Below are 13,868 nucleotides of genomic sequence, written 5' to 3' on the forward strand. Positions count from 1 at the left end.
GCTTTGGGGGAGCTAAGGCAAAACACCCCAAGAGCAACATTTTGAAGAACGCCCAGGAGCTGAGAGAGGAGCTGGAACATGACCTGGGATCAGCAGGTGCCAACCACATGCCTTCCCAGCTAACAGAGGTTTTCTGGACGCCATTGGCCTTCCTTTGGTGAAAGGATACTCATGTCGATACCTTAACTTGGATATTTTCATGGCCTTCAGACCGTAAATTTGTAACCAAATAAACCCCTTTATAAAAGCCAATCCATTTCTGGTATTTTGCATAACAGCAGCATTAGCAAAACGGAACAGGTTTAAAGCCTATGGCTGGTTATTCATTGTATTATTCATCAGCAGGTACTTTTGAAAAATATTTGAATAACATGTGTTTATTGAACCAGTATCATCTGCGATGAACTTCATTCACTCTTGTGGACTTAACTGTCATGGGTTCTATGAGTTTTTGTCGAAAATAGAAGCTGAATTATCTCACTTGCCCTACCGCATAGCAGTTAGATGGCTTAGCAGTGGTAAAGTTTCTTGTAGTTTTCTGAAATTAGAGCTGAGATTGAAAATTTTCTGAATGAGAACAACTGCCCTCAACCACCATTATTGAACAGTGAATGGCTTTGAAAGTTAGTGTCTGCTGCAGACTTTATGGAGTTTCTTCATGAATTCAACCCAAAATCGCAAGGCAAACCGCTACATGCAAACTTGATACTGCAGTAGTCATGTTGACAACTATTGTCGTTTGAATCACAAGTTGTACCAAGCTGCTTTACATACTTCCTATACTGTCAGAAGTTAAAGCAAGAGCTCCATTTCGACATAAACTTATTACCATGGATATATTTTCCAAACAAATCATAGTTCTAAGCAGTGTTTTGGGATCTCAATGTGAGTGCAAAGGAAATTTCCTTATTTCAAAATCCCATTTACCTGTGCAACTGAGGAGTTGACACCAAACCTTCAATTGGAGGTGATTAAAAGGCAAGTATCAAGACTATGATGGATTTCTAGAAATGTCTTCTAAGCAACAAATTTGCTCAACAAAAATAAGTGCCTGTGGATTCATAGCATTTGATACTACCTGTCTGCATGAAAAAAAACATTTTCAGAAATGCAGAAATCTCCTTACAGGATCAGAATTAACAGATGAATATTTGCAATGAATGTTAATGAAAGGGAGCCCCAATTTTTTAAAGTGTTAGTCCCCAAAGAAAGAAAACCATTAAAAAATTTTGTAATTGGTGGTTATACCTCGGATTTCATAAACAAAAAATTTGTTGAAATTTGTTTTTTGTCTTGTTATTTAAACACCTACATAATCTCAATTTTGCCTCTTGGCCCACAGCATTTAAAATATTTATCATCTAATCCTTTACAGGAAAAGTTTGCTGACCCTTGACCTAGAGTTTAGTTTGTGCTTGGGGAGGGGAGGAAATCAGTGGTGGCAGAGAAGGTAGAGTCAGTGAGGCCCTGCTGAACACTATTCTAGAAGCATGTGTGTGTCGGGAGGCTAGATATGAATCAGAACGCCAGCCACTCTCTCCCCATTGCCTCTAAAATTACATTTTTTTCTACCAGCTCGAAAACTTTTCTGTTTACTGTTTGTTCAAATTCTCCTCACGCTTTTCCCCAGCAGAGCGGCAAACACCCAAAATGATAAATCTTTTAAGTGAGACAACTTGGACTAGGGTTTAAAGACTAGTATTTAAAGCTGAAAATTGAGCTGGTAGCAAGTTAGCACTTGATTTAACACCTCCTTAAGGGTGATGTAATTTGTCTAATTCAAGGGATAATAGTCCCTTATTATCGCTGTTGATTTCATGGGGCTAATGATTGAATTTAGATTACATGTAGCCAGGCTTTGCTATTTTTTAGAAGTTTGGAAAATAAAGATACTCTAATCAGAGTAGAAAATCAGTGTAATTTGATTTCTTCAAAAGTGGGTGCATATATTTTGTTTCAAAGTTTTTAGAGAAAGTAATAATTTTGCAAAGCACTTTAGCAATGTGATACATTATAATTATATCTGTGTAGAAATACTGGAAGAAAATTTACCAAAGTGCTAACAATGGGTAGTGGAATTAATAGTGATTTTGCCCTTTTCTCTATTTTCCAGGTTTTTTTTGTAAGTAGGTGTACTATCATAATAAAATTTTGCATTTATAAATATACCATTAATAGAATAATTGATGTGATGCCCTAAAAGGGGATGAAAGAGCTCTGATTTAAAGTTAGCCCCCAGTGGGGCAAAAATGAAGGTGCTGCTCCTTAGCCAAGGTGACACTCCAGTCAATCGCAGGGTCTCTGCAGGCTTTGTTGGTCCTTTCTACTTGGCCTAAGGTATGGCGTTCTGTCCCTGCCAGCTCTTATTTACTCAGTGTGATTTCTTGACTCATCCTGGCCAGTGTGTATTGCTGAGGCCTCAGCGTGCAAAGCTGGTCTATGTTCACTGGCTTTTGTCCTTGAATGCAGCTATTAATTACTAGTGGATGGAAGGGGGAAGAATGTAGTCATGATCCTGTCCCCATCCCAAATCTTGGAAGGGGTGGGAGGTGGCTTAGGACTCTTTTTCCCTCCTTGGTTAGACTGGTACTGCTCCCTCCCACCCATCTTGGAGGGGGTGGGGGGTGGTTGGTGAATCTTTTTCTGTTCTTGGTTAGACCTTAGGACTTCTTGGGTTTCCTGAGAGGTGACTGAAGTGAAGAGTAGATCTCAGCCTCTTTTGTTTGATGTACTTTCAGGCCTCTGAGATGAAAAGATAGATTGGAGCTTAATGGATGTAATTGTACATTCTACTGAAAACTCATATTTTGTTTCAGTCTATGAAAAGTAGAAGAATGGTTTTCCAGTGATTTGCTCTCTGCCTTGAACTGCATTGCCTCTTTACTACTGTGGTGGATGTGGAAAGGGATAGTGGAAATTCTAAGTTCCTAGGCAGTGGATGGTACAGTTCCATTCATGACTTCGTGAAAAATTAAAATTTTCTCTCATATGGTTGGATGGTTGGTTGAAAGTGTTCTCTACCTGTCCTGGATTTGGTCACCAGGGTTCTGTCCCCTTGAAGGGACTTTTCTACAGGACAGTGTGGTCATGTCTGTCAAGCTACAAGTTCCCTGCACTGTAGTGGTTTTTACAAGGGAATAGGATCTGGCTTCCCACTCTCGACGCTCAGCCAGGTGGGTGGCATCGTGAGACTGTTGGAATTACTTGTGAACTTTGTCTTTATTGTGGCTTTTTCATTCCTTGATGTGTTCATTCATCAAACTCTGTTTTTCTAACTCTGCCGTATTCCAGGCACTGTTCAGGTCTCCTACAAACTTGCTATCGAGAAATCTATAAACTAGTAGTAGAGAGAAATACACACATTGTTAATATACAGTACAGGATGAAGGCCAAAAAAATGTCTAAAGAAAGTGCTTAAAAATATAGAGTGTGATAACTTTTAGCAGGGGACAAGGGCAGAAGGCGGATGATAGGTGGAAGTCAAGGAGGGCTCCATGGAGGTGATGGCATCAAAAGATTCACGACATAGAATTCAGCCATGAAAGATTTCTACAGGTACAGAAGGGACCTGAACAAAGGCAAGAGAGTTAAAGGTCTGTTTGTAAAACACCGAGGACTCCTGTTTTACTGGCTAGAATGGAGGGGAGTCAAGGGCACTGAGCGTGGAAAAGTACATTGGGTGAGATATGCAGGACCTGGGATGCCAGGCTTCCTGGTTGGTTTATTCACTGGCTACTGGGGAAGCTGAAGCTTTGTTTTTTTTTTACTTTTTATTTTGAAATAGTTTCAAAGTTAAGGATAGTTTAAGAAATAATACAAACCCCATACAGAGAACTCCAGTTTATCCCCATTGTCCACCCCCCAAGATATCCAGATCCATCAATTTTAAGAAATTTGCTGCGTTTGCCATATCATTCTATCTGTCCATCCATCCATCCATCCGTCTGTCCATCAATCCATTTTCTGAACACTTAAGTGTAAATTATATACATCATGCTCCTCGAACATGTACATTCCCCTAAGAAAGATAGTCACATATATAACCATCTCAAGTGCAGTTATCAAGTTCAGGAAGTTTAACATTAATATAAATAAACTTACAGGCTAGACTCCAATTTTTCATTTGTTCCACAGATATCCTTTGGAGCCTTTTTGCCTCCCTTGCTAGATCCCATTCAGGATCACAATACATTCAATTGTCATTGTCTCCTTTAGTTGCTCTTTTTTTTTTAATTGTGGGAACATATATGCAACATAACTTTCTTATCTCAACCCCTCCCAATTATACATTCAATGGGATTACTCATATTTACGCTGTCGTAGGACTCTCACCACTTTCAATTACTAAAACTTACCCATCTCCCTAAACAGAAACCCTATGCCTATTATGCATTAACTCCCCATTCCTCCTGACCCCCTTCCTGGCAACCTGTCCTCTACTTGCTGTGTCTGTGTGTTTGCATATTCTGTGATATATTCTCTATAGTTACCATGGGACCTAGATTTAACATCCTAAATCTATGACAGTCTCATTTGCTTAGTTACTAACTTAACTTCAATAGTATACACAGACTATGTTCCTGTACCCCTCTGCCCCCCACTTCTAATCACCAATTGCTTGTTTATGCATCTTGAGTCCAAAACCAGTGATTTATTATTACATTTTACAAATGTGCCTTTTAGATCCCTTGGAAAGTAAAAGGTGGAGTTACACGCCAAAAATACAATAGTATAGGCATTTATATGTACTCATATAAATATCTTTATTTCTTCAGGTGGCTTCTCTCTGTTGTCTATTGTCCTTTCCTCTCAACCTGCAGAACTTTCTTTAGCATCTCTTTGTAGGGCCAGTCTAGTGATGATAAACTCCCTCAACTTTTATTTATCTGGGAATGTCTTAATCTTTTCCTCATTTTTAAAAGACATTTTTGCCACATATAGAACTTGTGGTTGGCTTTTTTTTTTTCTTTCAGCACTTTAAATGTGTCACTGCCGCCTTCTTGCCTCCGTGGTTTCCAATGAAAAATTGGCACTTAATCTTATTGAGTCTCCCTTGCATGTAACATGTTAACTTCTCTCTTACGGTTTTCAGAATCTTCTTTATCTTTAGCAGTTTACAGTTTGATTGTAATATGCCACGGAGTGGGTCTGTTTGAGTTTATCCTGTTTAGAGTGCAGTGAATGTCTTGGATGTATACGTTCATGTTTTTTGTTAAATTGGGAAAGTTTTCAACCATTATTTCTTTGAATATTCTCCCTTCTCCTTTCTCTTTCTTCTCCTTCCGGGACTCCCACAGTGCATATATTGGGATGCTTGATGGTGTCCCACAGGTTCCTCAGGCTCTGTTCACTTTTCTTCATTCTTTCTGCTCCACAGACTGAATGATCTCAATTGTCTTATCTTCAGCTTCTCTCATTCTTTCTTTTGCCAGCTCCAATCTGCTGTTGAACCTCTCTAGGGAATTTAAAATTTCTGTCACTGTGGTCTTCAGCTCTGTTTGGTTCCTCTTCATAATTTCCATAACCCTATTGATAATCTCTTTGTGTTCATCTATCATTTTCCTTATTTCCTTTACTTCTTTGTTCATGTTTTCCTTTAGCTTTTTGGGCATATTTAGGACCATTTTTTAAAAGTCTTTGGTGTGTCCCAGGTCTGGTCTTCCCCATCGATGGCTTCTAATGCTTTAATCTTCTTCTTTGCTTGGGCCATCACTTCCTGTTTCTTTATATGTTTTGGGACCTTTTCTTGAAACCTGGACAGTTTGATATTTTAATGTGTTATCATTGGAATTTGGACTCTGAGGTATCTGTACCTTAAGGACGTATCTAGCTAGTGTTGTGACAGAGCTTTCCTCGATGGCCAGGAGCTAACAAAAAAAGAAAAAGGAGGAGGAGGAAAAAAAGGAAGCACCTTTCTCAGTCTTTGCACATTTACTTGTGTGAGTATCCTCCTTCAGAGCTCATCCAAACAATGAGTTTAGAGAATACCTGAAGGCCAAAGCCTAGGGGCCTCGCTGATCCTTTCTGTGCATGGGTCTTGTCTGGGGCCTAAGCATATGGCCCTAGGAATTCCCCGTTTTCTGTGGATAGAGTGTCCCTCTTCCCTAGGAAACAGTTTCCTCATTGTTCAGGGCACTGCACCGTATGTCCTACAGCCAGCAATCCCTTGCCCCCGGTAGCTGACTGGGCTACTCTCCAAAAGCGTTCTGTAGGAGAGCTTGGTGAGCTGCCTTCTACACACAGGGCAGCTTCTGGCACAGGGTGTCCCTCAGGCCACTACTAGCAGATTGGACTGGACATCCATGTCCCAGAATGTGCATGAGGGTTACTCTGCTCCCTCCAGAACTGGGACCAGGGACTGCACTGGGTGTGTGCGCCTGCTCCAGCCAAACCGGTGACAGGTGGGGGAGAGGCTAGCCCAGCTGCCCTGAGATCCTACAGGTTTTAAGTGGCCCTTTTCTTGATTCAGCACTCATCCTGTTCCTGCAGTCCTTTAACTGTTTTCTGGAGCTTTGAGAAAGATATTTTGCCAGTTCTTTCTGATTGGTCAAAGCTTCTAGTGGGGGACAGAACCCTGGAGCTCCTCACTCCTCCCTCTTGTTGGGGCGGGGTCCCAATTGTTTTCTTGGCTGTTGAGTTTGCTATCTTTTTCAGCTCCAAGTTTAATTCTTCAGCAATAATTTCAGCTTAGAATCTAGTTCTTCTGCAATTGCAACAACAGATCAAATTCTTCACATCATATGTTATCAAACTATTAATGTTTCCAGAGGCCAGAAATTCAAACCAAGGTGTTTAGAAGGCTTCTTCCTCCCAGGTCAGCAGCATTCGGGCTGGCATTCCTTAGGCTGCTCAGCTTTCCTGTCACGTGGTGGTGTCTTCTCCTTTCCCTTCTCGAAGCTGAAGCCTTTTAAGCAGCAAAGTGAAAATTAAATATGGGTTTTAGGAAGAACAATGAGCACTGTGCAGGGCAAACTGGACAGGGGAGAGGATGGAAGTGGGGATACTGGTATATTAAAAGGCACCCAGTCCCTGACACGGGGCAGTGGCAGTGGGAATGGAAGCGAAGAGGCTGAAAATGAGGGGATTTGTTGCCTCAGTGTCCGTCCTTATCTGTGGTCACCTGCCAGGTGGAGTCCTCACGGAGACCTGTCTACACGGGCCACCGTGGACCTCCTCCCCGGACCATCTCCCTCTGTTCTGAGTGTTGGTAGCAAGCAGACAGGCAGTGCTCTTCAGGGGTCCAGATTGCATAAATCAAAATACGGGATGGCAGTTAATTGGAATTTCAGATAAGCAATGGATCATTTTTAATGTAAGTATATTTCATGCAATATTTGGGACACATACTAAAAATTATTTGTTGTTTTTCTGAAGTTCCGGTTTAATGGGGTGTCCTGTATTTAATGATGAGCCTAATCACTTCTCACTCTCTTCTGTGCTCCTGGCCTTGCACTCAGCTTCTTCCTCTCACAAAAGTTCCTCCTCTCCCTCTTTCTTACTTGCTAGTCACATGGGGGTCCAAAGAGTCCAGTAGAGTATATAAGGCCCTACAGAGGCATTGGCCCAACATTGGAAGACTGGAGTCCCAGCTCATTGCCAGGACCTGGTATCTGTGTGCAGCATGAGGGCGCAGCTTTGTGTCTAACCAGACAAAGGGAGATAGGAAGAAAGGACTTGTTTTCACATCCCAAAGGAGACAGGAGGGCATCGCCCTCAGGAGCCTTTTGGATTTCTCCTGGTATCACACAGTGTACCTGGGGCCAGGAGATGATCTTCCTGAAATTTGCCTTCTCCTGCACCTTGCCTCACCCTCACTTCTCCTCTCCAGTTCCTCTCTTATCCCGCTCATATCCTCAGGAGAACTTGGAGCTCTTGGAAGCACACACACTCTCTCATTTCTAAGCACACCCTGAGCAAGGAAACAAGGGTCTCTAAGACACTCTTCCCTGCATTCTTCACTCACTAGAGCCCCCCAAGAGGCCTGCCTTTCCTCTTCTCCCTTCCTCCATCCTGGCTTGGAGGGATGGGTGCTTGCTGTTGAGAGTTCCTTCCTCTGGGTTCCCAAGGCACCCTGAGAAAACCCCCTCACAGCCCTTTACACACTTGATTGATTCCACCTGTTCCCTGTGTGGCTCTCCCATGAAAATGTGAACTTCCTGAGGGCAGGGCCCTTCTTCATCATGTCCCCTCGCCCGGTGCTTAGCACCTAGTTGGCGCTCAGTAAACACATGCTGACGGAACTGAAACACGGCAGGACTCTGTCTGAGGCTTCACTTTGCCCCTTAACCCCATTTGCACTCCTTAGGGAGCACCGAGCTCCCCCCAAACATCCATATCATACATACGCCTAGACGCTTCTCCCCATGTTTAGGTTGGGAGGAGTTGCAGCACATTTCATTAGCATTAAAGAAAACCTAAATGTTTGTAAATAAAATTAATAAATGAAAAGAAAAAAGAAAAAGAAACCCCATCAGAAGCCTCAGCCCTGGACCTCCCTTTCCTCCAAACCTCCTTAGAACCAGACCAATAAGGCCCTGAGAGTCCAGACCCTCCAGAGCCGCTCAGGGCTAGTTGCTTCAGGTCAGTTTGCTGCTCCCCCCCGCCTCTTCTGCATACAACATTCTGAGTCTTCTGGAACCATCGTCCTCCCTGGCATCCAATGCCCTCTATCAAGCCGTTTGTTGCCTGCCTTGTCAGGGCCTGAGAGAATAAATAGAACTGCATGTCCTGCCCATCCCCAATCCCAGAGACCCCCTCCCTGGACTCCTATAGTGAAAAAAAACAGAAGGATGGTATATTCTGTAAGGGGTAAGTGAGTCTGGGGTCCTCCACTGGGTGGGGTGTGAGAGAGGAACTTTGGGGGTGTCTTGGCTGTGCACGTAGGGCAGAGGAGAGAGAGACAAATGAAGTTTGGGAGGAGGCCAAAAGGACTAGCTATAGAACCCCCAGATTCCCAGGCTAGTTAGAACACCAGTAGCCCCGCAGCTGGGGACACTTGTTTGTGAGACTCCTGGGGACAGGCAGGGCCAGTAAGGGAGGGTCTCATCAGAAGGCTTCTAATATGAATATCCCAAGTCACCTTCCTGGGAAGTGATAGAAAATGCCACTGAGGGGAGGTAGGGAGACAGGACAGCAGTGACCTGACTCAGTGGTCCCGAGGGGTGCCTTGTGGCCTGGCCTTCAGCTCTGAAACAGCACCGCCCTTGAGTGTGTTCCACAGGTCCCCCTCAGCAGGCCTCAGCCTCCCCAGGCTCAACCTGGAGCCCATCTGTGCTCCTGGGGCAGGCAAGCGCCCAGGAATTGGCAGGTGGATCTGGACAGCAGAGAACCCTGCAGAAGTTTGGGAGAGGTTTTTCATGCCCTTGTTTGTAGCCTTTTGCCTGTGATTAGTGATTTGGCTTGGGAAACCTCAGGCCCAGAGCACCAGGCTGGCTTGGGACCTGGGGATTGGGAAGCATCCTGATGCTGCATTCTAGCCTCTCCAGGTGTCCTGGTGGAACTGGCACCCCAGAACAGGGCCCTTGGGGACTTGGTGGCTAGCTTCTTGCTGGAAAGCAGGGAGTTTCATTCTGCTCCCGGACCACCCCACACGGGGCTCTCCCTGCAGGTACCTGAAGGAATTCCGCACAGAGCAGTGCCCGCTGTTTGTGCAGCATAAATGTACTCAGCATCGGCCCTATACCTGCTTCCACTGGCACTTCGTGAACCAGCGGCGCCGCCGGTCCATCCGCCGTCGAGACGGCACCTTCAACTACAGCCCTGACGTCTACTGCACCAAGTACGACGAGGCCACAGGCCTCTGCCCTGAGGGCGACGAGTGAGTGCCCGCACCTGCCCTCCTGGGAGGTACACCCCAGAACAGACCAGGCAGACCCTGTGGAGCCAGTTGTCCAGGACGATAGCCACAGCCTGGCCTACCTTGCTGTGGCCCCACCATTCTCTGGGGAGTCCCTTGACACTTTTGGGAAACCGTAAAACGGGCCTTTCTTCTGCTAAGCCTCAGAGCCTCCTCTCGGTATAGAGCTGGCTCTTTGGGCCTTTTTTGTCCTCTCTGCAGTCCACAGGGCTCCCTCCACCCCATCCCACCACCACCACCCCTGTGTCCTGTGCACTGAGGCTGAACTGTTCAATGAGACAAAGCCTCTCCAGTTCCCTCTTTTATGCTGACCTTATGTATTTTGCCACAACTCACTGTAGAGAGATAGGTACAACACGGGTGACAGCCATAAGGGGGTGGCCAACCTGAAAGTGTCACTCAGTGAACACTCACTGGCCCAGCTTGTAACCTTTGTCAGTCTGGCAGAGGTAGTGATGGGAGGCAGAGCCGAGGTCTGTGGCTGCAGCTCACCAAGCCATCCCCGCACCAGCCTGCCTCTTCCCTGCCAAGGCCAAAGGCTTGCTGATCCCTTCCCCAGCCTGGAGAAGCACTTGGGGTGCAAGGGGTCTGCCCATGGCTCAAGCGGGCAGTTTGCTTCTCTAAGGACCTCAACTGGGGCAGTACTTACTTTCCCAAGCTTTGCTCCACCTAGGAGGGCCCTCAGGGACATCTCTAAAGGGCCATCTAGGGCCCTGGCTTGAAGCAATGTCGGGGTCTCATGGGGTCCCTTCCAGGCTGTGGAACTTGCAGGACGGAGCCTTGGCAGCGGGAGGACAGTTGTGGCGCCACATAGCAGGCTCTTGTCACTGGCTCCTCTGGGTCTTGGTGAAAGCCTCTCCACAGTTGGGAAAGGGTGGAGCAAGTCACTCAGGCTGCAGGGGCAGTGCTGAGTGCCCCTCCTACTTCCCCGCCACATTCCAGGTGCCCATTCCTGCACAGGACCACAGGGGACACTGAGCGCAGGTACCACCTGCGTTACTACAAGACTGGAATCTGCATCCATGAGACAGACTCAAAAGGCAACTGCACCAAAAACGGCCTGCACTGCGCTTTTGCCCACGGGCCCCATGACCTCCGCTCCCCTGTCTACGACATCAGGTGGGCCGGGTGCCAGGGTGGGCTGTGGGTGGTGGGCTGGGCTGGGGGCCTGACTGCTGACTACAGTGAGTATCACAGCCTGGAGTGGAGGGCTGGGACCCAACCCTGGGCACCTGCAGGCCACTCTTGTTGCTGCCCCCTCATACCCCCTCCCCGTCCTCTCTGTCCTCTCCTCTCCTCCCCTCCCAGGGAGCTCCAGGCCATGGAGGCCTTGCAGAACGGCCAGACCACAGTGGAGGGCAGCATAGAGGGCCAGTCGGCTGGGGCCTCAAGCCACGCCATGATAGAAAAAATCCTTAGTGAGGAGCCACGGTGGCAAGGTGAGGGCGGCCACGCGGATGGCCATGGCCCCTCCAGTCAGATGTCTCCCCCCTCCCCCTCCTCCCATGGCTGCCCTAGTGACTTGGCCACCACCTCTTCTGGGAGGCACCTAGCCACCTCGTGTCCCACCTACTTCCCACCCAGGCCACAGCCCTGGTCCTCAAGAGTCACTCTAGGGGAGTTTTCCCAGACACACTTTGACCTGCTCCTGTGACCCCAGCTGCTCCCAAAATCCTTTAGTGGGTTTTCACGCAAATGTATAAACGCATGTATGTGAGCTCACATAACGTGTGCTGTCAGTCCTCTTGAGTGTGCCCTGTTCGCACTGTATGCCGTGACACTCCAGTGAGGGAGTGCCCGCCTTCTCTTATTCTTGGGTCTCAGCCTTGGCACTGGCCTCTCCAGAGCCTTCTGGACGCCTTCCCAGTGGCAGGGATGCCCCACCCCCTCCCCATTGCCTCTGCCCTCGGGGTGCTCCAGCCCCACCCACCTGACTCTTGCCGTCTGGTCCCCTGTGCAGAGACCACTTATGTGCTGGGGAACTATAAGACGGAGCCATGCAAGAAGCCCCCACGGCTGTGCCGCCAGGGTTATGCCTGTCCTTATTACCACAACAGCAAAGACCGGCGGCGGAGCCCCCGGAAGCACAAATACAGGTCCTCAGGCCCCAGGCTGCCAGCCATGGGACGGGTGGTGGGGTGGCTGGGAGGAGATCACAGAGGGTGCTGCCACCGCTGCAGCTCTCAGGGAGGTGGGGGCCGGCCCTGGGGATTCCGGGATCACAGGGCCTGGCAAAGGGAAGGGAAAGGTGCAGATGGCCGGGCATTGGAGAGCCCAGGTCCTCCCATGAAATGAGGACCTCAAATTAGCCTCCAAGGCCCTTCCATTTCTAGTCCTGGGGCATCTGTTGGGATAGGGCCTGGCCATGGGGTAGAAATTGTGCACATGGCTTAAGCCTGCCCTCCTTGGGCTGGGGTGGTGCTGGGGGTAGGGTCCAGCCGAGAGGAACAAACCAATGTTCTTGGCAACACAGCCAGGCAGAGCCAGCAGAGGAGCCCTGGCTTCTAGCCCAGTAAGGCCCTCTGTCCAGCAACTGGCCTTTTCCATTTCTGAGCCTGGCTCCGAAAGGCAAGGATGTGGGGAACACCCCCAGATCCCCATCTCACCTTCCCACCTCCGTCTGACCGCACCCTCTCATTGGATCAGGTCGTCTCCGTGTCCAAATGTAAAACACGGTGATGAATGGGGCGACCCTGGCAAGTGTGAGAATGGAGATGCCTGCCAGTATTGCCACACCCGCACAGAGCAGCAGTTCCACCCGGAGGTAGGACCTGGGCAGGCTTGGGGCTGGGGCTTTTTGAGGTGTTGTGGGGAGGCTTAAAGCCAGGAGAGAGGAAAGGCGGGTCTGGACAGTTGTTAGCAGAGCCCATCCTGACACCATCCTGGAGGGGGGCATCCGGAGCCAAGGTGGAGGGCCCTACCCAGCAGTGCCAGAAGGAGCCCTTCTGCCATCACAGTTCTCATAATTTGGTGACATTAGGATTTAAAAAAAAAAAAAAAATTAGAATTAAAAAAAAATTCCAGCTGCCCTGACCCAGCAAGTTCCTAGAGTTCCAGGAACCTCCCTGGCACAGATCCCTGGCCCTGTGGCAAGGCCCTAAACCATATCAGGGCACCTGGGTCTTGTGCAGGGTACGGAGAGACACATGTTGTCTCTGCCTCTAGTTCCGTGGAAGCCAGGACACCCTGAGGTAGACACACAGAGTCTACCTACCTGGCTGGCAGACAGCAGGGTGGAAAGTTAGACGCAGTCAGTGTAGGTCCCATCCCAGGGTGCTCTGGGTGGGAGTGTTGCAAGGAAAGGGTCGGAGTAGTAACTTCTTGTGTGCTGCCTGTGCTGTTGGCCCACTTGGTGCCCAGGAGTGTATTTGGAGGTCACAGTCCTGGTGGAAGAGATTCATGGCTGGGTCAGGGCCTTGCTAGACCTGTAATCCCATACAGAGGGCATCATCGGTAGTGGGGATGGTAGTGGGCTGCTTCTTGGTTCTTCAGGGTTTTGAAGGGCAGGAGAAGTTTAGGGAGGTGGAGTAGAATGGCAGGAGAAAGAAGAGATTACTAAACTAACCCACCCATGCTGAAGGAAGGGGGGCCTGCCTGTCCTCTGCTCGAGCCTGACCTTCCTCTGCTCTTCTCTACACCCTCCAGATCTACAAATCCACCAAGTGCAACGACATGCAGCAGTCAGGCAGCTGTCCCCGAGGACCCTTCTGCGCCTTCGCCCACGTAGAACGTATGCCCTCCCTGCCTTCCCCTCCTCGAATCATCTGCTTGGGTGCGGTCAGGGCGATGGCTCATGGCAACATGCCATACACAGGGTGCTTGTCAGCCAGCACTGGACCCTGCCCCCAACCCCCAGAAGCTCCATTCCCCACACCTCTCTGAATTGGCCTCGGAGCCCCGTGGCCTCCAAGGTCTTGAGACAGAGGCTGGCTCTCTCTGTGAGGCACTCATGGCCTCAGGCAGGGTGGGATGCCCTCCCAGAGCCACTCTGGCAAATCTACCAGCCACCCCA

General features: G+C 48.4%; 1 protein-coding gene across 2 annotated transcripts in view; it reads left to right on the forward strand.

Annotated features, from left to right (window-relative positions):
• Positions 1–13,868, forward strand: part of UNK (unk zinc finger) — a 33,934-nt gene that overhangs the window by 10,193 nt on the left and 9,873 nt on the right. For both annotated transcript variants that reach the window (XM_037810837.1, XM_037810836.1), the window contains exons 2-7: positions 9,608–9,817; positions 10,799–10,975; positions 11,165–11,295; positions 11,817–11,952; positions 12,503–12,620; positions 13,502–13,586. In XM_037810837.1, coding sequence (XP_037666765.1) covers positions 9,608–9,817; positions 10,799–10,975; positions 11,165–11,295; positions 11,817–11,952; positions 12,503–12,620; positions 13,502–13,586 — 857 coding nt within the window. The remainder of the gene's footprint in view (positions 1–9,607; positions 9,818–10,798; positions 10,976–11,164; positions 11,296–11,816; positions 11,953–12,502; positions 12,621–13,501; positions 13,587–13,868) is intronic.

This window comes from Choloepus didactylus, chromosome 18, assembly GCF_015220235.1.
Source record: "Choloepus didactylus isolate mChoDid1 chromosome 18, mChoDid1.pri, whole genome shotgun sequence".
NCBI lineage: Eukaryota > Metazoa > Chordata > Mammalia > Pilosa > Megalonychidae > Choloepus > Choloepus didactylus.